At 49.8% G+C, this 21,247-nt stretch overlaps 2 protein-coding genes across 2 annotated transcripts in view; one reads left to right on the forward strand and one right to left on the reverse strand.

Annotated features, from left to right (window-relative positions):
- CASKIN1 (CASK interacting protein 1) overlaps positions 1-13,919 on the forward strand; it is a 31,778-nt gene extending 17,859 nt beyond the window's left edge. The window contains exons 10-18 of the mRNA XM_015822833.1: positions 746-833; positions 2,071-2,150; positions 3,576-3,686; positions 5,823-5,924; positions 8,481-8,619; positions 10,508-11,986; positions 12,056-12,607; positions 13,072-13,459; positions 13,823-13,919. Of these exons, the coding sequence (XP_015678319.1) occupies positions 746-833; positions 2,071-2,150; positions 3,576-3,686; positions 5,823-5,924; positions 8,481-8,619; positions 10,508-11,986; positions 12,056-12,607; positions 13,072-13,459; positions 13,823-13,919 (3,036 nt within the window). The remainder of the gene's footprint in view (positions 1-745; positions 834-2,070; positions 2,151-3,575; positions 3,687-5,822; positions 5,925-8,480; positions 8,620-10,507; positions 11,987-12,055; positions 12,608-13,071; positions 13,460-13,822) is intronic.
- A 6,389-nt stretch (positions 13,920-20,308) lies between these two features.
- The window catches only part of TRAF7 (TNF receptor associated factor 7), a 43,142-nt gene continuing 42,203 nt past the window's right edge, over positions 20,309-21,247 (reverse strand). The window contains exon 20 of the mRNA XM_015822835.1: positions 20,309-20,484. Within this exon, the coding sequence (XP_015678321.1) occupies positions 20,470-20,484 (15 nt within the window). The 3' untranslated portion in view covers positions 20,309-20,469. The remainder of the gene's footprint in view (positions 20,485-21,247) is intronic.

Raw genomic sequence — 21,247 nt, forward strand, 5'->3', positions numbered from 1 at the left:
TCGCCAGTGGACGGAGCTCGGGCAGTGGCCAGAGCACGGGAAGCGGAAGCCATGTGGCCCTTCACCCCAGTTCAGAAGGCGTGAAGGTAAGCCTGAGTCCCTGCTCCCCAGAGGGCTGGATGTGCCACGGAGCTAAATCCGGAGCTCTCCAGCCCACCAGCTGGCCCAAGTCTCACCCGATGGCCCAGGTCTAGTTGTATAGTTTTTATCTTTTTAAGACTGGAAGCTGCCCAGTGTTATCCTGGACTCAGATGGGCAGCCAATGCATTTTACAAACAAAAACAAACAAGTAGCTGTCCATCCTTGATGTTGTTCGGTCTTCTACCGCCCCCTTGTGGTTGCAGGTTGGATTGCTCGCCCCTTCCGATGCCATGCGCTTGGCTCAAGTGGCCCAGGGGCTCCTTCCTTCCCTGGGGAAACTGGGCCAGGAGGAGGGGCAGGCAGCTAGCTCCCAAATCACCCTGGTGCGGCCGGCCTGCCTGCCTGCCTGCACCAGAATCCTCATTTCGAGCTGACTCGGCTGCAGCCACGAATGCCAAACAGGCAGCGCCATTGTGCCAGCCGTTTGCTCTCCGTGCCGCAGCTTGCCACTTTGCCAACTGAGTCACAGTTTGGGGAGAAAAGCACCTGATTCTCCCTCCAGGCTTCTCCGAGTCCCTGTTTTTCTACTCTGCTCCCCTCCCCCCCCCGCCTGCCACTCTTTTCTGATTAACGCTTTCTTGCTGTTCCTCCCCCAATTTCTCAGCTGCTGGCAACTGTCCTTTCCCAGAAGGCGTCTGTGCAAGAATCTGCTGTGAGCGACGGGCCTGCCAAGGCGGTGGAGACACCCGCAGGTGCGTGGATGCTCTGGAGGACAGCTGGTCCTTCTGTCCTCGCGGGAGCGTTTTCTTATTCCCAGGACCAGCGGCTTCTCCTGGAGAACATGACCCTGTCCCTCTGCTGCTGCCGCCAGGCCTTCGCTTGCTTCGGTTAGTGGGGAGCACTGGGGGGAGGGCACGATGGCCGAGGGAAAACAGGATCCCTCCTGGCTCTGTGGAACATGCAAGCTGCCTTCTGTGTGAAGAGCGCTGTTGATCGCAGGTCGGTCTGTCTCCCCCCCCCATCCTTTTGGTGTTGCTGTCCCCTTTGATTGCGGTTAGGAGTGTCTCAGCCTCCTGTGATGTTTATTTGGATCCTGAATGTTTGAGGCCTTTCTCCCCCCCCCCTCCAGGCATCACTGCTCTGCTCCTTGCTCTTGCCCTGGATGGAGCATCTCAGGAGCTACCCAGTGGCAGGAGGGGGCGAGGGGGGGGATGTCAGCAAAGGCTGCTTTCTGCATTGCACTCCGTTTTGAGATCCTGGATGGTGTGTCAAGGTGCTCACTTTGGGGAAGGGGCTTTCTCGATTTGTAGTGAGGGGCATAAGGCAGCCGGGCTGCTCTGATCCGTGCCGTTGTGATGCTGGCCGGGTTGTGGATCGGCTGGGGGGGTCTGCATCTTCTGTGCAGCAGCTTTTACTTTTGGAGCTGCCCTGTTCTGGAGTACACAAATCTAGAAATCTCCGGGCCCACTTATGGTCTCCCTCCCTCCCGAGGCTCAAGGGCTGGCTGCCAGTCTGATGCTGGAGGTCTCGGTAGCCCTTGGATCAAGCCAGAGACCTTGCGTGTTAGCTGGACTGGAAGAGGGTTGGAATCCTTGTTGAGGGTTGGATGGCCTCAAACGATCTGGGAGACATCAAGGTCACCTTGGCTGCCATCTTGATCTTCTACCACCGGTTTGGTGGGAGGAAGATGCTGCCTGAGTGAGTCTGGGCCTCCCATTTTCCCTTCGGCTTGAAAGGAAGCAGAGCACCTGCGCAGCTCCGTGTTCTCCATGTGAGGCTGGCAGTGTCCCACACTCAGACAAGCCACCTCTGCTGTAGCACCTGCATGCTAGTCCGTTTCTCCCAATGTCCTGTGGCCGGCCACCTTGTCCTGCCAAGGAATGTGCCCACGGGGTGCCCAGGGCCTTCTTTGCACCCGAGGCTCCTTCTAATTTTCCGCTGTGTTGAGAATTCCTGCCTGCTCTGTGACAGGTTCTTCCCGGACCCCAGGATTGGGCAGCACCCCATACCCCAGCCAGCCGTATGGCGAGCAGCAGGTCAAGAAGGTGGAGCCGCAGTCCGAGGGGAAGGCAAGTTTGGGCACCCCAGAACAGCTTCTGACGTGGGCGAAGCAGGACAGAGCTGGAGAAGAGGTCCCTGCAGCCCGTGGCATTCCTTCGGGGGCTGCCCAAGCTGTAATCTTTTCTTTTGGGTTGGACTTATGGGGGAGGGTGGGAATGTTTTCAGGGACAGATGAGGGTCTGAAGAGCTTGCACCCATTTCATCCCTTATTCTCCACCACCATTTCCTGCCTCAAGTCTCCTTTATTCTGGAATTCTGAATAAAACCTGGAGAACTGAGCTGGCAAAAACGTGGCCTGGTAGAGTTCAGGGACAGGACGTGGCTCAGATGAAGCCTGGATTCCATTGTGGAATTGAGCTTGCAGCCTTTTTATGTACAAACCGACTTTTCCAATCTATTATAAAGGAGAGGGGAGAGAGAGAGGGAGAGGAAGGGAGAGAGCTTAGTTAAGGATGCCTTCTCTGGGCTGCCAAAATTTGGATGAGTTTGGTATTTTTTGTGCCACTTTGTGGCTTGCGGTGTCGGGGGGGGCAGCTCCTCCTTTAGCTCTATCTTCCCTCCCCCCAAAGGAACTAGGCTGCCCCCACCTTGCCTGGGAGGGGGGAATCTGGCTTTGCTTGGCAGCTTTGGTTCTCTCAGCTTCACCTGCTCCTCCTGAGACATTCAAGATGCTGCAGAAGAGGGCAGAGCTGTAGGGTACGATTCCATTTACGAGACCCATTTTTTTAATGGTTGTCTTTTTAGGTTTATTACACCCCTCATCAGACTGAATAGATAAATGTGGAAAAGGAGGAGGGGGAGGAACCTGCAGCTAGGGTTAGAACAGTGGTTCTCAACCTGTGGGTCGGGACCCCATTTGGGGTCGATTGACCATTTCACGGGGGTCGCCAAGCAAGGCTGTCCACCATTTTTTTGTCTGCCATTTTTTTCCCCCTTTTCCGGCGGGTGCCTTACCTCCCTTGGGCTGGGCCAGCTCCGTCTCTGCCGCTTGCCAGCTACACCTCGGCCGGCGCAGGGGGCGGAACCACGCATGCGCAGCGCTCCCGGGCAGGGAAAGTCCTCGACTCACGACCGGTTGGGTAGTCCTCGACTTACGACCGGTTTAGTCCTCGACTTACGACCGGTTTAGTCCTCGACTTACGACCGGTTGGGGTCACAGCATTAAAAAGGTTGAGAACCACTGGGTTAGAAGCAGATGGCTTTCTTGCAAGGAGAGAGATTCTGCAAGTAGGAAGAGATCCCAAAATAGTGATGGGGGTCACAGTGACGAGGCCAGAAGGAAGACCATAAACCTCATTAAGGATAGGAAAAAAATAAGAACTGCTGTTGCCAAAATCTCCCTCTGTCAGGCATTCAGGCAGGTGATTCCGGTTTTTTTTTTTAAAGAGATGTAATATCTATAAATAATGACTTGTGCCCGTCTTCCCACCCAGAGCTCAGAGGCCGTCTACCAGTGGCTCTACAAGTTTCAGCTGCAACTCTATGCCTCCAACTTCATCAATGCTGGTTACGACATTCCCACGATCAGCAGGATGACCCCCGAGGTGAGGGCTCCTACTGAGAAATAAGGAGGTGGGGGTCTGTGGGAGAGGACTAAGGAATTGGCCGCTCAGCTCAGGAAGGGGCTGGTGGAATGGTGGGAGCATCCTGATGATTTTTCAAAGAACTGTTCTATTTTTAACATTAGAAGTGAGAATTTTAAAAAAAGCAAAGCCAACGCAAATCACATAAATGTGTTGATTGTAACCAGCAACCACCTGGGTGGGAGCATTTCCATTCAAATGATTATAAGGAATGAAAGTGCAGCAGATCAACACAATCCTTGGGCACACTTAGTTCTTCTGAGACTTTTTTAAAAACCATTGGTTTGGCAGAAAAAGGACGATGGCTTCCTAATGCACAGGTCTCCACAAAGTGTGGTTTAAAAACAGGCAGGATGGTGGCCACAGGGGCAGAATCAAAATTCTGCCTGTTTTTAACGTTTGATGCCATCATCTTGGTTTTTCGGACTCACCCGGCTGTCGCTCCTAGCTCCGATACCTGTCCCTGGAACTGTAGGAAGAAAGAGGATAGACCCACATTTTAGTTTGCGGGTGTTATTATGATTGTTGGGGCGCAATGGATCAGTGGTTAAGAAACTGAGCTTGTCAGCTGGAAAGCTGACAAGCCAGGGTTTGAGACCCAAGTGCCGTGCAAAGGGGTGAGCTCCCATCCTCAACTCAGCTCCTGCCCATCTAGCAGTTTGAAAGCATGGAAATACAAGTAGATAAAATGAAACAGGTTTTGCTTTTCGCTGCATATTATGCTGACCACATGACCGCGGAAATGTCTTTGGACAATGCTGGCTCCCTCAGCTAAGAAACAGAGATGAGTCTGGATTCGGGCAGGATTGGACAGAGGAAACTTTTACCTATTATGATTGTAAGAAGCTTCATTTCCTTTCTTAGGCATCTTCTGTTCCTCTCCAAAGTGAGCTTAAGAAGCCTTTTTTTTTTTAACTTAAAAAGAAACTGAAATAGAACATGAGTCATTCTTGGACGGGAAAAAAAACCTTCCTTGAGTTCAGCTTCATTCCTGGTGATTGGCAAAATCCACCCGAGCAGATTTTTTTGGCAAGAGGTGTTTTGCCCTCTGCCAACACTTTTTGGGATGTGTTTTGGCTTTCCAGCCTAGCCCGTAGTTCAGGAACTGACCGGTTGTCCTCCATCTGGATTTAACTCTTCTTCCTCAAGTGGTGCTCCTTGATAACATGCCTGGATGGGTGGGTGGGAGAGTGGGTGGGTGGCCCACACCCTGAAAAGAAGTGAGAGAGGACACTGAATAGTGATCCTTCTCTGAGCTTGTTTGGTCTCAGAATCTAAGAAGGATCAGGTTGGCTTAGAATTGGGATGGAAGACCACATGGTGTTCCATGCTGGAAGCTAAATCACTGTGAATATGAGGGTGAACGTTCGTTCTCTGAGCTTGTGGGTTGGTTTCCTTCACTGAACAAACATCCTGAAAAGGCTGTGAAATGACGTGATGTCCCAGGAGGCAAGCTTGACTTCGCCTTACTGCATGTATATCACAATGGTGCAGGTTTATCTTCTAGGTGGTTGGGCCTTCTCAGCCGTTCCCAGACCAAACCTAGTCCAACAACGCTAGAGCAAGGGTCCCCAACCCCTGGGCCACAGTCCATTTGGAACCAACAATTAAAAAAACAATACCCCAATCAAGGAATTACCAACTCAGACAATCAGAAAATAACACCTTAATCAAGGAACCGCCAAAGCACTCCCACCAACAACGACACTAGTATAAAAAAGAAGAAGCAGCAAACCCTTCTGTCTTGCAGCAATGACGATGTTACCTAGTTAGGTCATGAAACGTCTGCAAGAAAACAGCCGCAATCAGAGGGCATCAAGGTCCCCACAATTCAATCCTGAACTACAAATATTCTATCCAGTGCTTTTTTTGTAAAAAAAAAAAAAAAGGTGCCAGAACTCACACACGTCATACAACCTGCCTTGCCTACCTTACAAGGTTCCATCCAAAAAAGGTGCCGGAACTCCATTCTGAGCGTTCTATGACCAAAAAAAGCCCTGATTCTATCGATTCCTAGCTCCAATGGTTCCGGGGTTTAATAATGTGTGCTTGCTGCTTTCTGGGACTCGAATGATGGGGCCATTCTTTTTGGCTTAGGACCTGACGGCCATTGGGGTCACCAAGCCAGGACACCGAAAGAAGATCGCCTCCGAGATCAACAATCTGAACATTCCCGAGTGGCTCCCAGAGTACAAGCCAGTGAGCGGCCTCATCCTGCTGCATTTGGGGTTTGGGGAGGTTGGAGACAGGCAGGCCAGGCGCATCACCCTGAGGTGGGAAGCCCTAGTCTAAAAGGTCCAGAAATCCCAGAGTGTGTCAGCAGCAGACTTGGCTGTTGGTTTGCTGGTGACTTTCACAACTTTGCCTCTGCTCCTGGCGGGCTCTCTGAAGCACTCCAGAGACTTTGCTTTTCTGCAGAGCATCTGAAAGCAGAATTCACGCTGTGGTTCCACACGGGAGAAGCAACATTAGGATTCAGACTCTCCTTTATTGCTAGAATTCTTCCGTAAGGATAATGCAGAAGCCGCCTCCATTTAAAAAAGAACCTGACAAATGCAGGTGGTCATTTAGTGACTGTTCAAAGTTACAACGGCACTGAGAAAAGGGACTTACAAGTTTTTCACACGGCCGTTGCAGCAGTACCACGGTTGCGTGATCAAAATTCAGATGTTTGGCAACTGGCTGATATTTATGACGGTTGCCGTGTCCCAAGATCACGTCTTTTTGCGCCCTTCTGACAAGCAAAGTCAGAGGGGAAGCCAGATTCACTTAACATCCCTGTGACTAACTTAACAACTGCAGCGATTCACTTAGCGACTGTGGCAAGAATGGTTGTAAATGGAGCAAAACTCACTTAACAGATGTCTCACTTAGCAACAGAAATCTTGGGCTCAATTGTGGTCATAAGTCAAGGACCTGTACAGGTTACAAGCTTCCCTTCGGCCACCTCCCTCATTTAAGTTCCTGATCCTTCTACTGTAGAGGGGAGAAGCTTTAACTGCCTGCAGGTACGTCTTGACTTACAACCGTGATGGAGCCCACCCACTGCAGTCATGACGGTTGGTAAATCGGGTCACCCATGTGACTGGCCTGATTTTGCAACCTTTTTTTTTGCGGCAGTCGTTAAGTGAGTCGATGGTTTACTATGGCCAGTTTTGCTGCAAACCGGAATGCCATTTTTCAGCAGAACCGCTGTAAAATGTGGTCACCACAAGATGCTGCAAATGGCCGTAGATGCGGGCTGGTTGCCAAGTGCCCAAAACAAGGTCATGTGACCATGGGAGGAGGGGAGGGGCCGTTGGAACTTTGGAATGGGGTCATAACTACTCCCAGAGAGGTGCGTCATAACTTCAGTTGTAAGTCAAGGACTACCTGCTTTCCTTTTCTTCTAGTGGCATAGGACTGTCTTCCTCTAAATCAGATATGTCAAACACAAGGCCTGAGGGCCGGATGCGGCCCGCGAAGTGGTTTCATGTTGCCCGCAAAGCCATCCTGGAAACAGTGAGGGAACGGCCCCCGCTGCCTTGGCCCTGGCCGGCCGGGAGCCAATGTACAATTTTGTGGTGGCCATCTACGCTGAAACGCATTCAGTCTTAGCTCCACAAGTCCGTCTAGAAACAGCAAGGAACCAGCCCCTGCCGCGTCGGCCCTGCCCCCTGGGTGCATGCTGGGGAGGTGTCACCCTTTGTGAGGAATGAAGAAATGGACCATGCCTTGGCGCTTGCCCTGGTCCCACCCCCTTCTGCCAGAGACCCTCAGATCTGTCCCACTCCTGCCCAGGCCCCCCACAGGCACCCTTGACGCGAACGATGTAGAGCTGTCCATGCCCACCCAGTAGGCCACACCCACTCCATCCACACCCACCCAGTAGGCCACACACATCCTGGCCACCCCCCCCAAGGGCAACCGCAATGCTGATGCAGCCCTCAATGAAATTGAGTTTGACACCCCTGCTCTAAATACAGGTGGTCCTTGACTTACAATCGTTCATTTGGAGACAGTTCGAAGTTACAACGGCATTGAAAAAAGTGACTTATGACCATTTTTCACACTTACGACCATTGCAGCATCCCCAGGGTCATGTGATTTACATTCGGATGCTTGAGAACTGGTTCGTATTTATGACGCTGACAGTGTCCCAGGCAAGAAAAAAACCTCACTTAACCAATTTCTCACTTAGCAACATAAATTTTGGGCTCAACCGTGGTGGTAAGTCGAGGATGACCTGTATGAGGAGAAACCAAAAGTTTCTTCTCCCCTTCCTGGAACAGAACTTGGCAGCAGGAGAACGAAACGCCGCTTTGAAGAGTCCGGCAGAAGCTCTTAATTAAGCACACCTAATTTGAAAAGTCTCGGAGGAAACTCTGCTAATCAACAATGGCGGTAGGGTAGCATTTCAAGGCTGTTTTAATTATGGGGAAGAGGTCAGAAATTCCTCTGAGACTTTTCAAATTACAGGTGGTGTGTTTAATGTGGGGAAAAAAATATGGGGGAACTACGCCGAAAACACGGTAGACACCAATTGGGCACCGTGGGCTCCTCTACCCATAGCGGGCCATTTAGAGTTAGGATGGTGGGTGGGCCCCACTGGGGGGTTTTGTTCTGTGAAACAGCTTATTACAGTGTTTCTCAACCTTGGTGACTTGAAGAGGGGTGGACTTCAACTCCCAGAATTCTGCGAGTTGAAGTCCACCCCTCTTCAAGTCGCCAAGGTTGAGAAACACTGGCTTATTATATATCCTGTGTCTCTCCCAGGCAAACCTGGCACTTTGGCTTTCCATGATCGGTCTGGCACAGTATTACAAAGTCCTGGTGGAAAATGGCTACGAGAACATCGATTTCATCACCGATATCACTTGGGAGGATCTGCAGGAGATCGGCATCACCAAACTGGGTGAGGGGAGGGTGGAGACAACTCCATTCTCAACTAGAAACTGAATCAGGGTCTTTGGGTACCTCTGTGCATGAATGGCTGGTTTTGGTTCCGAGTAAAGTGGAGGGAAGAGTAGGCTGGTTCAGTCTGCCTCAGTTTCTCCAACCTGGTGCCTTCAGAATGTCTTGAAGTTAACAACTTCCATTATTCTGGAGGGTGCCAGGTTGGGAAAGCCCAGCCTATACTGTGACTGGGCCTCAAATATCTTGGCAATGGAGCTGGTGTTTGATGGGAGAAGGTGCATGTGGAGAAGAACAGATCAGCTGGGAAGAGACAAGAAGCTGTTCTCCAGACAGCAGGGATATAATGCAGTGTAATGTATTGGTTCAAAAGAGGAGGAGGAGACTGGACAGCCATTTGTCTGAAATGGTCTAGGGCAGTGATGGCAAACCTTTTAGAGACCGAGTGCCCAAACTGCAACCCAAAACCCACTTATGCATCATCCGGTGCTGGGTGGGTGTGGCCCATTGGGTGGGCGTGGCTGCGGTGGTAACGGCAGACTGGGTGGGACTAAAAAGTTCAAGCAACCAATTCCAACTTTGCAAGATTTTTTTTCCCGCAAGAAGTTGAAATTGACTGATTGATTGAACCGGGGGTTTTTTTGCACACGGCGGCCGAGGCCTAAAGCTAAAAGGTTCTATAAAACCCAGCTGAAGGTCTAGGACTGGGGCGACGGCAGGCGTGCCCACAGAGAGGGCTCTGAGTGCTGCCTCTGGCACCCGTGCCATAGTTTTGCCATCACTGGTCTAGGGTCTCCTGCTTGAGCTGGGGGGTTGGACTAGAAGACCTCCAAGATTCGGTCCTGTTCTCTATTCTATTCTATTCTATTCTATTCTATTCTATTCTATATTTTATTATTCTATTCTATATTCTATATTCTATTCTATTCTATTCTATTCTATATTCTATTCTATTCTATATTTTATTATTCTATTCTATTCTATTCTATATTCTATTCTATTCTTCCAAATGCTGAACACCAATGACCTAACTAGACAAGGGAAAAAGTCATTTGCTGAGGTTCCTTCAAGTGCCACAGAAGACAGCATCTGCCATTTTAGTGACTGAATTATTTAAAAAGAAAACTTGGGGGGAGGGAGGAAGACTCGTAAAAATTTCTGCATCGTTAAAAATAGAGCACTGATCTTTAGGAATTACGAATTCCTTTGGGTTCTTCCAAATGTTGTTAGGGGTACAAATTCTGAGCTGCGAAGAGGAGGAAGAAATAAGAAAAAGGGGAGTCCATTCCTCTTATCTAACCTAGATGCCAGGGAAGAAGGGTGATTATAGATACTGAAATTGGGCAAGGTTGGGCATCAGATGGCCATCCAACCAAACAGCCCATCTGCTGTATATTGAACAGCAAGGAGCAGAAAAAATGGGGTTCACGAAAAGTGGGTGCCCTACCAGGACAAGATAATGTCCTGGTAGGCCAATTCCAGCTCAGGGCTGCTGTACTAAGCAGATATGTTGATTTTGGGGGAAGCAAAGGGACACCCAGCAGGTGAAGTGGCTGAACTAAGATCTGTGGTAAATCTTGTTTTCCCTTTCTCTTCAATCCTGTCTGATTCTTGGATGCTGCCTCAACAAGTCCCTGCATTTTTTCTTGGCAATCTTTTGTTTTCAGAAGTGGTTTGCCATTGCCTCCTTCCTAGGGCTATGATAAAGTGACTGGCCCAAGGTCATCCAGTTGGCTTCATGCCTAAGGCAGGACTAGACTCATGCCTTAATCACTACATCAAACTGGCTCTCAGTAGGCTTAGTGAGACACAATTGTACTGGTTTGGAGGTTTATTTATAAAGATTGTGCTAGAATTTTAACCAGTTTTGATCTCTCGTATCTGCTTAGGCCACCAGAAGAAGCTGATGCTAGCTGTGAAAAAGTTGGTGGAGATCCAGAAAGCTGAATACATCAAGTATGAATCAGGAACACTGAAGAAAAAGGGTGCACCACAGTCACAGGACACAGTGGCCATAGAGTCTCCTCCGCAGGAAACGGCTGAATGCCAGTCCCCCAAGATGTCCACTTTCCAGGACAGCGAGCTGAGCAATGAATTGCAGGTGGCCATGACAGGCACCAGTGAAGAGGGGCCTGAGAAACAGGTCAACCATGTGACGCACTTCCGGGACGGAACTGTGTACCGGCACCCCTCCCGCCTCGTTCATGAGAACAGCCTGAGTGGGAGAGCTAAGCTGATTAGTAGTTCCCAGGAGCTGCTGGGAGATGGGCCCAAATCTCCTGGCCCTGCAGCATCCAAAAGCCAGGAGCACCTAGCAGAAGAGGGGAAGGAGCCTCCAGCCACCCTGCCCAAGGAGGTGCGGAGCCTCCGTCATGGCCACAGCATCAAGAGGGCTAGCGTCCCACCAGTGCCTGGAAAACCCCGGCAATCCTTCCCTCCAGCTGCAGGCCACTACACCCCTCCGCAAACTCCCACCAAGCCCCGCCCATCCTCTCCTCAGGCTTTCGGGGTGCCCCACGCCACAGCCAAAGTAAAACCCACACCACAGTTGCTGCCGCAGACCGACCGACCCATGTCCCCTCGCTCACTGCCTCAGTCTCCAACGCACCGGGGCTTTGCATATGTCATGCCGCAGCCTGTGGAGGGAGAGGCTCAGACCGTGGGCCCCCTGGCTCAAGCCGTGCCGGTCCTGCCCATCTCCATTCCAGTGCTGTGCCTGCCACCCCAGGCTGCGGAGAGCGAGGAGGAGGCAGGTCGGCCCAAGAAGAGGGCCCACAGTCTGAATCGCTATGCAATGTCTGACAGTGAGCAGGAGCGGGATGAGCTGTTGGTGCCAGATGCTGGGCCCTATGCCACTGTGCAGCGGAGGGTTGGGCGCAGCCATTCTGTCCGGGCACAGTCGGGTGCCGACAAGAACGTGAACCGCAGCCAGTCCTTTGCTGTGCGGCCCAAGAAGAAGGGGCCTCCGCCTCCGCCGCCCAAACGTTCCAGCTCTGCCATCTCCAGCAGCAACATGACGGACGATTTTAGCAAAGAAGGAGAGGAGGGAGAAGAACTGGCCCAGAAGCAGCTGAGTGACGGGGGCACTGTGGACACAGGCAGTGCTGGGAGCGTAAAGAGTATTGCTGCCATGTTAGAAATGTCATCTATCGGTGGAGGGGGGCGGGCTCTTGCCCTGCAAAAGGGGGCTGACGGGTACTACTTGCAGCCTGGTGTGGTTGTGCGCTCAGCCAGTCCGGAACACATCCGTGTTGCAACTGTTCTGGCCACTGTCAAGCACAAAGAGGCCATTGGACCAGACGGAGAGGTGGTGAACCGCCGACGCACCATCAGTGGCCCTGTGACTGGGCTTGTGGCAGCTGCTCGCCGTGAACGCTCGGACAGCATCAAGTCTGATTTGGCCAAAGATGGTGGCCCCATGGAACGGCTGCGAGCAGAGCACAGCGGGAGCTCCCCACAGAACGGTTCAGGAGAAAATATCCCCTTTGCTGAGGAGGGCAGCCTGACTATCAAGCAGCGTCCCCGGCAGATGAGCCTCGCCAAGGCCGAAGGTGGGGAGGGCTTGTCCCTGGCCCATCGGCATGGTGACCTTTCCAGAGTGGAGGCCAGTGCCACTCTCAAGCGGAGGATCCGGGCAAAGCAGTGTCAACAGGACAATGTCAAGTTCATCCTAACGGAATCGGATACTGTGAAAAGGCGGCCAAAGTCAAAAGAGAAGGAGCAAGAGCTGGCCCAGCTCTCAGTGTACCACAATGGTATGGGCACAGTCAAGCGCCGGCCGACCTCTGAAATGAGCAGCCTGGGGGCTGTGGCTCCCGCAGAGCAGAAGGAGAGAGGGGAAGGGGCTTTGGTTCAGATCCCCCGTGAAGGAGAAGCCAAGAAGCCCACCAAGCCTCCTGTCTCCCCCAAGCCCATCTTGCCGCCCAAAACCTCAGGGCCTTCCACGCCCACCACCAAAAGGGCTCCGATTCCCGGCCCTGGAAGCCCAGGTAAAGCCTCTTCCTGGGGAACCCACAGAGCATGGTTTTTGGCAGGGGGCTTCTGAGCTCACAGTTCCAGGGGCTTCACAGCTGTTTCTCTGGGCTCCGAGGCTGCCACAGGGCTTCTTTATCCATGCACATATCTAGGCTCCTATAAGCTGCTCACAAAGAAGTGTTGGGCGGCACATGGGAGGTTTTGTGTATGTGTGTCTGTGTGTGGGGGGGTACTCTGGGAATCAGGCTGGGGAATGGAGTTGTGTGCCTGAAACTGCAAGCTTGTGTGTTAATATTTCCTAGTTGCTGAATAGAAGGGGGCATCGTTGTTATCATCTTTAATATTCACTGAATCCAGTTCCAGTAACAGCTGGACTGTCTACCTAATGATAGAAAACATTAGAAGCAGTCCTACCAAGTGGAATCTGCATGTTATGACCACTTCCTCTAACATAGTGGGTGCTATTTGTCTCTTGCAGAGGTGAAACGTGTCCATGGGACCCCACCACCCACATCTCCAAAGCCTACACCACCCCCAACTGCTCCGAAGCCGAAGGTCCACCCTGTCCTCCAGTCAGTGAGTGCCAGCTGCACACCAGCACCTTCACCGGCCAAGCAGCTGACCCCTACCATCAAGCCTTCAAGCACACCTCCTTCCCTCTGCTCCAGCCCAGCTAAGCCTTTGTCTCCCGGAGGGCTACCTCCTCAGACCGTGCCAGTCAAGCCACCTCGCTCCTCCATGGCTGGGCCTTCAGTGGAGAGCACCGAGAGTGTGCATCAAAAACTGGAGGAGACCAGTGCTTCTCTGGCTGCTGCTCTGCAAGCTGTGGAGGAGAAGATCAAGCAAGAGGATGGACAAGCAGCAGAGTAAGGCACTCCTGAGGACGGGAAGGGGTGGGGAAGGCCAGAAATGGTTGAGGAGCCAGAAGGCCTGCAGAAAGTCCAGCAGACCAGAGAGGCTGGGTGAAACAGCCACTGTTGGTTCTGCACCATGAGGAGGTGCAGCCATCTGTTGTCTTCTATGGGTTGTCCATTCTCGGGAACAAAGGACATATTTAGTAAAAAGGTGAAGGAGAACAGAATAGGAGAAAGGCAGGATGAGATTACTGCTGTTATATGTGCTCAGATTTAATTAACCAAAGGATAGAGGCATTAGGAAGCTGAATTAAGGCAAGGGTTTTGTAGAGGAATTGGAATCAGCTTAACCTCACTTATATCTCTTGCCTTCAGTTCCAGTGCAGAATCCAAGAGTACTGTCAGCATCCTGGATGACATCGGCAGCATGTTTGATGATCTTGCTGACCAGCTAGATGCCATGTTGGAATGAGAGCTGGAGAACAGTCCGGGCCAACCTCAGGATCTGCCATGGGCACAAGGGCACAATCACCTCCATGAAGATCTTCCCTCCTCCATTTTTTGAGGTTTGCACAAAGAAGACAAGGTTACCTCAGGATTGTGTTGAAACAAACTGAGATGCTTGAGAAAGGCTTTCCTCGGGACCTGTTTCGCAAAGTGAAGGGAGGAACCACATCTGGGTGTCTTCTCCCATCCCTTCCAAACACCTGTTTGACCTTAGAGATAACAGCAGGACTGCAGTTCTCCTGCAGTGGAGTCGGAGGTCAGGGCCTGGGATGGCAGAGCTTCCATGGCAACGGGAGAAAGCGAGCGTCACACTTTCTTCAGCACAGCTTTCCGGGCGAAGCTACTCCATCCACTCCAAGTGGCTTTTCCCCTCACATATAATTATGAAGGTTTCCTTTCCCCTCTCTCCAGATCAGTCCTGAGTTGTTACCATCCCAATACACTATCAAAGTACGTGGCACAAATAAGTATTAGTCTTCTCTGGTTCTTCATGTTTTCCGTTTGGGGTGAAATCTCGTCTTAGCGATGACTATTGCCTTCTGTGTTGGGTGTTTCTGGACTGCACACCGCGTTTCCTTCCATGCCCAGCTCATGCGCCCATCTGCCACCGCTGGACATGCTGGTAGAGGCAGCCATGGAAGGCCTGAGGGAACCTGTGAGTCGGGGTGGGGGGTGGGGGAACCTTCAGCAAGCTGCATGCTTTGTTTTTTTTGTCCTGAAGGTGTTTGTCTTCTCCTGGTGATGATGAAGCTGTGACTGTAAGACGTTTTGTTTTGTTAACACGTCCCCCTTTGAGATACAAGCTCTTTTTTCTGTTGGTTTGCCTTGGAAAGCATCATTCCTGGCAAAAGCTGTGCAAAAGCTTTGGTATGTTTGCATGATCGATAAAAGTGATGAAATATGAAAAGAAAAAAAAACGGGGCGGGGTGGGTGGGACAAAAGCATCCTGGCCAAAATCTCCTTGTACATAAAAACCCATTGGTGGCTTTTGCAGCTGCCAAAGATGGACGGCAATGTTTTTGGTTTTTTTTTAACCCCTCTCTCGAGGCAGTTCTGAGCACAGGGACTTGCCCTGCACTTTCTATTGCTCTAAGGCACTTCTGTCCCAAAGAGTTCGCCACCGATTGAACCATTTAGCCTTCTTAACCTGCCGTGACCGTTGGGAGCAAGGTTGGAAGAAGACATCACTGACCAGGCAATGGACGGACAAGGAACGATAAACCATATCCATGTTCTGGAAACCGAGGGCAAGGGCGGTGGTGGTTTGGTATTTCAGTGGAGTTTTCACGGAAGGGAGGCGTCCTCTTTTGGTATTACAGGCTCAGTTTCGGAAGTGGCAGCCAAAAGAGGTTCAGCCAGGATTGCAACCATCAGCTAGAACATGTCTTGTACTCCTGACTCGTGAGACGCAGATCTTGCCCTGATTGATCCTGGGTAACCTGCGAGGGATCTTCTGGCAATCAGTTAGGAAAGGGCTTCCTTGAGACAAGGAATCCTGCCGAGTACAGCACCGTTTCTTCTTCCAGAAAGGGGCATCTTCCAAGAGGATCACAATTTTTGCTTACCCAAGGGTTGTACGCCAAAGTTTATTCTTATGAGCCTTCTCCATCTTCCAGGTATGTAGTGCAGAATTGCTGTTTTCGTTACTCCCCAGGCAGTGTTAGCACCACCTTGGTGTTGTGGCAAGTTCATTTTCTAATTTCATCAACCAACTTGAGGCTTCCTAGAATGAGGAAATCATAGTATAGTGATGAGAGGAACAAATTGTTCTGTCAATTCAGAACTGTCTACTATCCTCAGGTTTACTTTGGTTTATTCCACTTGCAAATTGGAAGGGTCTTGATAGGAAATAAGGAAGACCCTTGGCTGCAAGAGGAATGCTTGAATGTTGCCGTTAGGGAAGGCCAGCCTTTGTCTGGCTCCTGCTTCTGATGGATGAGCTTCTCGGGATCTCCTGGCTTCTTCAAGTTGCATGGGAAGACTTGGATCACCCTCCGGCCATGTTCTCAGTGAGCTGCTCCATTTCAGCTTCACTTGGTCTTCCTTCTTGTGGAATTTATAAAACAACGTTATGATGGCAAGAAGCAGCATTTTACGAGGAAAGGTAGATCATTTTACTTGAATAATTTACTGGGTTCTCTAAACCTTGTGCCCACAGGAGCATTCTGGGCAAGTGTCCAAGATATGTCGTCCTTTGTCCAAGGCCAGTGGGAGTATTCTTAAACCTTTGACTGCTATTTCCAAATGACTCCTTTGCCTACAAAGCTCCATCAAAGAAATTCCCCTAAGTACTCAGAAGGAATTTTGCCAGTGCCTACTTATTTTTGACTCTTAAGAATGCGTTTCCTAATCTCTAGCCTAAACTGGCTTTTAAATGTTTTCAGCTGGTTATATTTCTCTCCCTCATGATGTGTTTGTACTTCAGAATAACTGTGGCCATAATTCATGTGTCATGCCTCTGAAACCAGAAGCACTTGAACCATCTTCCTCTCCCACGGATGAAAGTACCGAGGTACTAGCTAGCTTAAGGCTCTTTTCCCCAAACTTCTATCTTCCGGGAATGAAGAACTACAATTTGCAGCTGGGAATCAACTGATGTTCTTCGGGAGATTAGAGGGACGAGAGGGCTGGGAAAGTGCCACAACCTCCTCTCTCCACATGCTGCCATCTGATTTGTAGGGCATCCGTTCTGATCATGGGATGAAGCCCTCGCCTTTCATCTCTCCTTCCTCTTATCTGGTGTAGTTCTCAGGTCTCCCTTGCTGCTGGGTTCTCCGTTTCCTGTACATTTCACTCCATCATGTTTTGGTTTTTTGCTTTATCGAATCACCTGGCAATAAAGGAAAAACAAAACAAGAGCTACCAACTTTCAGTGAGATCTTGGGAGCTTTGTCTTGCAGACTCTTCTCAGACAACATGGCGCGGATGGGGTTCTTGAGCGGGTTCTTGAGACGTCTCACGTTTTATGGCTGCTGTCAGCCAAGCATAAAAATACCAGTGATAGGAACAAAACTTATGTGTGGGGCTACCACAGCTTCATCTTCTCTTAGACCAGGGGTCCTCAACCTTGGCAACTTTAAGACTTGTGGACTTCAACTCCCAGAATTCCTCAGCCAGCTTTGCTGGCTGAGGAATTCTGGGAGTTGAAGTCCACAAGTCTTAAAGTTGCCAAGGTTGAGGACCCCTGTCTTAGACTATCAGTTGCATCTTCTTGAGTGGCAGCCCAACCTCCAACATGGGACCCGTTCTTCACTTATGTGATCATGACATGCTGGGTTCCTTCCTCTTTGTCTATTCTTCCTGTCGCTCCATCCGGTAAAGGAATCCAGAACGAAGCAGCTTAAAAAATGGGACGGTCTCCCTTCGGCTTGCTATACATCCCAACCCCCATGGGCTTGGAGTTCAGATCTCAGGAGAACTCGTGGTCATCTTCTGGAAGAGCTACTGTTTTGAGAGACATCATGGAGCTCTTTCCACCTTAAAAGAGTAGTGTTGAGTTGTGGTGCTGTTTCTTTTGTTATTTCACTGGTAGAGCTCTCCTCCTCTTGAGACAGCCGTGTTTGGGATGTTCTTATGCGTGCAGAGACTCACACAGCTTTTCCGTTGGAAGGTGATTAAAGGGATGAAAAAAAAAATAAGCTATATATAAAAAAAGTATTTATTGGGAAAAAAATATTTAAGTGGAATTTCCCCCAGAGATAAATAACAAAAGAAGGAAAGGAGTTTAATATATATATATATAAAAGATTTTAAAATATTATCAATTGTATATTGAAGTTTTAAAATATAAGATTGAAAGAACTGGAGTTTAGCTTGACTATTAGAATTATTATAAGCTGTGTGTCTTGTGAGGTCATTTTAAAAAAGTAGCACAATGTTTAAAAAGGTAGTTTATCTTCTTTTTTTTTTTTTCAAAGCGTGCAAAACATTATGTTATATGGATTTTTTTTTTGCCATTTTCTTTTTACAGTTTTATTGAAAAATCAAAGGATGTGCCTTGTTTTAAGAAGTTTTGTTTAATCCTATCTGAAAAGCGTGCATTCTTTTGTGTCTTTTTTAAGTTGGATGTACGTTTATATGCGCCTGTGTATGTATGCGAGTGCGTGTTGAAGTGCATGCATGTGGAAATCACTAACATATGCCCAGCTGTACACTAATGTACAAATGGGGGTCAGTCCAGTTTAAACACAGCTGTTAAGTCTGAAACATCCTATCTGGTTTCCTAGAGCTGTGGTTTTTGAGAGCTAGACTTGCTGGGTGAATGCTGTTCCTGTTTCTTTTCTTAAATATGGATAGTCTGTCTTTGCTGATATCCAAAACGTGTCTGGCACAACTTTGAAATTTCTTAATTAAAAATAAAATAAAAAGGCAACATAACAATAGCTGTTGTAAAGAGAAACAAAATGTGTAAGAAACTATTCCAAGATTCTAATGCTGGATATATACATACATACTATCTATCTATCTATATATATACATTATATTTTTATTATTAAGTTATGGATACTGTATTGTATTCCCCTTCTGTCGAAGCTATGCATTTTCTGCTTCTAATCTTCTTTTCTTCCTGCACACATTCCACCAGTATTACTTATATTAATAGCTTTGTGGTGGAGTATTTTTTTTTACTGCTTCTTTTTAAAAAAGAAGTTATCTGGCTATCAATATTTAAAGACAAAAATGGGGAAGAAGGCCCTGCTCGTCTTTAATACAGATACATGACATTCACTGTTAAATAATACTTTTATTGTTGAGGTCAGAAAAAAAATCCCACCTCGGAGGCACTAACTTTGGGGGGGGGGTGTTTCTGGCTGCTCTGGTGCGGAGGGAGTGACGAGTTGGTGCTGCAGCTCACAGTCCAGGCATGCGTCAATGTGGATGCATTTATGACCACCGGTGCTTAATAAAACGTCCAGATTATCTTGGCCCGCTCAACTCGTGTTTTGGCTCCAGCCAGAGGGGAGAAAAAGCTTCTGCTGTGTGATGGGAAAGGGCTGCTGGGTGCCAGCTGGAGCCATTGTAAAAGCTGCACATCTTATGTAACACAACCGGAAGCTGGAACGTGGAACAGTCTGTGAAGCCGATTCTTCTACATCTCCCACTTTTACATCGTACTGAGCCAGAACATTTGCACAGAGAAAAACAAACAAACAAACCGCTGGAAACTACTTCTGTCACTACACATCTCCTACTGTAATTCAGTTTTTTTGGGCAATGCAGTGGCCAAATGCAACTAATGAAGGCATTCCCCCCCCCCTCCAAGGAAACAGTCAGTGCCCAGCTTGTGGGTCTGTCATTTTCCCCTCAATTCCTACCTCTAAACATTGTCTCAGCATTTTGGAAGTTGAATGCAAAGGCCATCTGAGTTTCATGCTTAAACAGCAACCTCAAGAGCAGCATTCTGGGGGAGGAGAATGCCACAGATGACCATTAGTTGAACCTAAGAAATTGAACAGATAGGTGCCAGTTTAGCTGGCAACAGGTGATCACACGAAGCCCTGGTCGGTGCATTCAGCCTTTTTGGTGCTGCTTTGAGCAATAAGCTCCTTGCGCTACGTGCAAATATCTTTGCAGTCAGTGGGACTGTTACCTTTACTGACTGATGGCAACCCAGGAGGTGCTCATCACAGATCAGCCAGGGAGTGTTGAGTGGGTATCTCCCAAAATCCATAGAAGTCAGCCTCGAACTTTTTTTGGGGGGGTGGGGGGTGGGGGCAGGGTTGGGCCCCGCTCCTGAGGAATTCTGTTCATCGGCTGAAATGCTTCAGGTTTGTCAATGAGTCATGCTGGCCTAAAACAATGGTCCAATTTTATTGGTAAGGAAGAAATAATCCAAATCTATATCACAATTTTAAAAACAGTAGAAAATGTCCGTAAAAACACAACCGTTGGCTCTCCTGCCTTTCCCAGGGAGGCCATGATGATGGGATGCTCTGAAGAGGGGGTGGGTGGGGGGGGGAAGAGGCTTAGGATACCTGATAAGAAGGCTGGACTGGGGACATAAAAATCGTACCGGGTTACATGACAGGACACTGGGTTTTACCCCCGGCTGGGGCCACGAATGAAGGAGCGTAGCAAATAATTTAAATATCAGGACTGAGAGGGGTCCTCTGGGCGAGGTGCTGTGGCTGCTCATGCAGACCGATCCAAACCAGCTTCGTAGAAAAACTGCTCTCGGAGACGGTCTCCCATCGACGAGGAGTGCAGCCTTCGTTGCCCCTCTTTGCAGCTCGGCCAGCATCCACCAGCTGCTTCTCTCTCCCAAGAAGAGCCAGACCAGGAACTGGAGCTGGAGTGGCGTATTGGTAGGGGGGGGAGGGGAGTCCTCCCTGGGAAGGCGCTGCTGCGAAAGGGGGGCAGTGCTGAGGTATGTGGCCCAAAGCTCTTGCACAGCTGCTGGGGAGTGGAGGGCCCACCAAGAAGGAACACAGCACATCTGGAGGGTGTTTGGAGTGTACGGAGTGAGCCGGCGTGTGTATTTGGCAGCGTGGTGTCCAAAGCGGAGGGCAGCATCCCTAGCAGGTCCAAACCTGTTAGGGAGAGAAATGTCAGCACAGCCCAAACTCCATCACTGTGTAGGACAGTGTTTCTCAATCTTAGCAACTTTTCAGACACCTGGACTCCAACTCCCAGAATTCCTCAGCCAGCCTAGCTGGCTGGAGTGGGATGTAGAGGCGACCCTTGTCTGACAGGACCTGTGTCACATCAGCCCAGGGGCCATCCTGAGCGCCAGAAGTCTTCCTACCAGGTGCCGATCCTTACCAAAGGGTCCCTTTGTGGAGCTGTGCAAGTGCAGCTCTGCGATGAACGCAGCAACGCAACAATATGTGCACCAATGTCATCTCTAGGGTGGCTTCTGCACTCCCGGGTTGCAAGAGAACAGACAATGGCTGACTCGCCCACCTCCTAGGAACTTATCCCCCCCCCTCCCCACAACCATTCTGATTCCTGGCAAAAAACCCCACAAATTTATAGAAATGGTGGGAGGCCCGGGGAAGCAGGGAATCAGTGGTAGAGGCCTGACCATCATCCCTAACTACTACACGCTGGCTGGCCCAGTATGACCTGTGGTGGCGCAGTGGTTACAACGCAGCACTGCAGGCTAACTCTGCCTACGGCCAGGAGTTCAATCCTGACCGGCTCAAGGCTGACTCAGCCTTCCGTCCTTCTGAGGAGCCGGATTGTCGGGCGGGTGGGAGGGGGGGGGCAAGAGGCTGACCCTGTAAACCGCTTAGAGAGGGTGATAAAAGCACAGCGGAGCGGTATGTAAGTCTAAGCACTGCAGGTAGTCCT

The sequence above is a fragment of the Protobothrops mucrosquamatus genome, unplaced genomic scaffold (genome assembly GCF_001527695.2).
Source record: "Protobothrops mucrosquamatus isolate PMUCROS unplaced genomic scaffold, P.Mucros_1.0 scaffold1690, whole genome shotgun sequence".
In the NCBI taxonomy this organism is placed as follows: Eukaryota; Metazoa; Chordata; class Lepidosauria; order Squamata; family Viperidae; genus Protobothrops; species Protobothrops mucrosquamatus.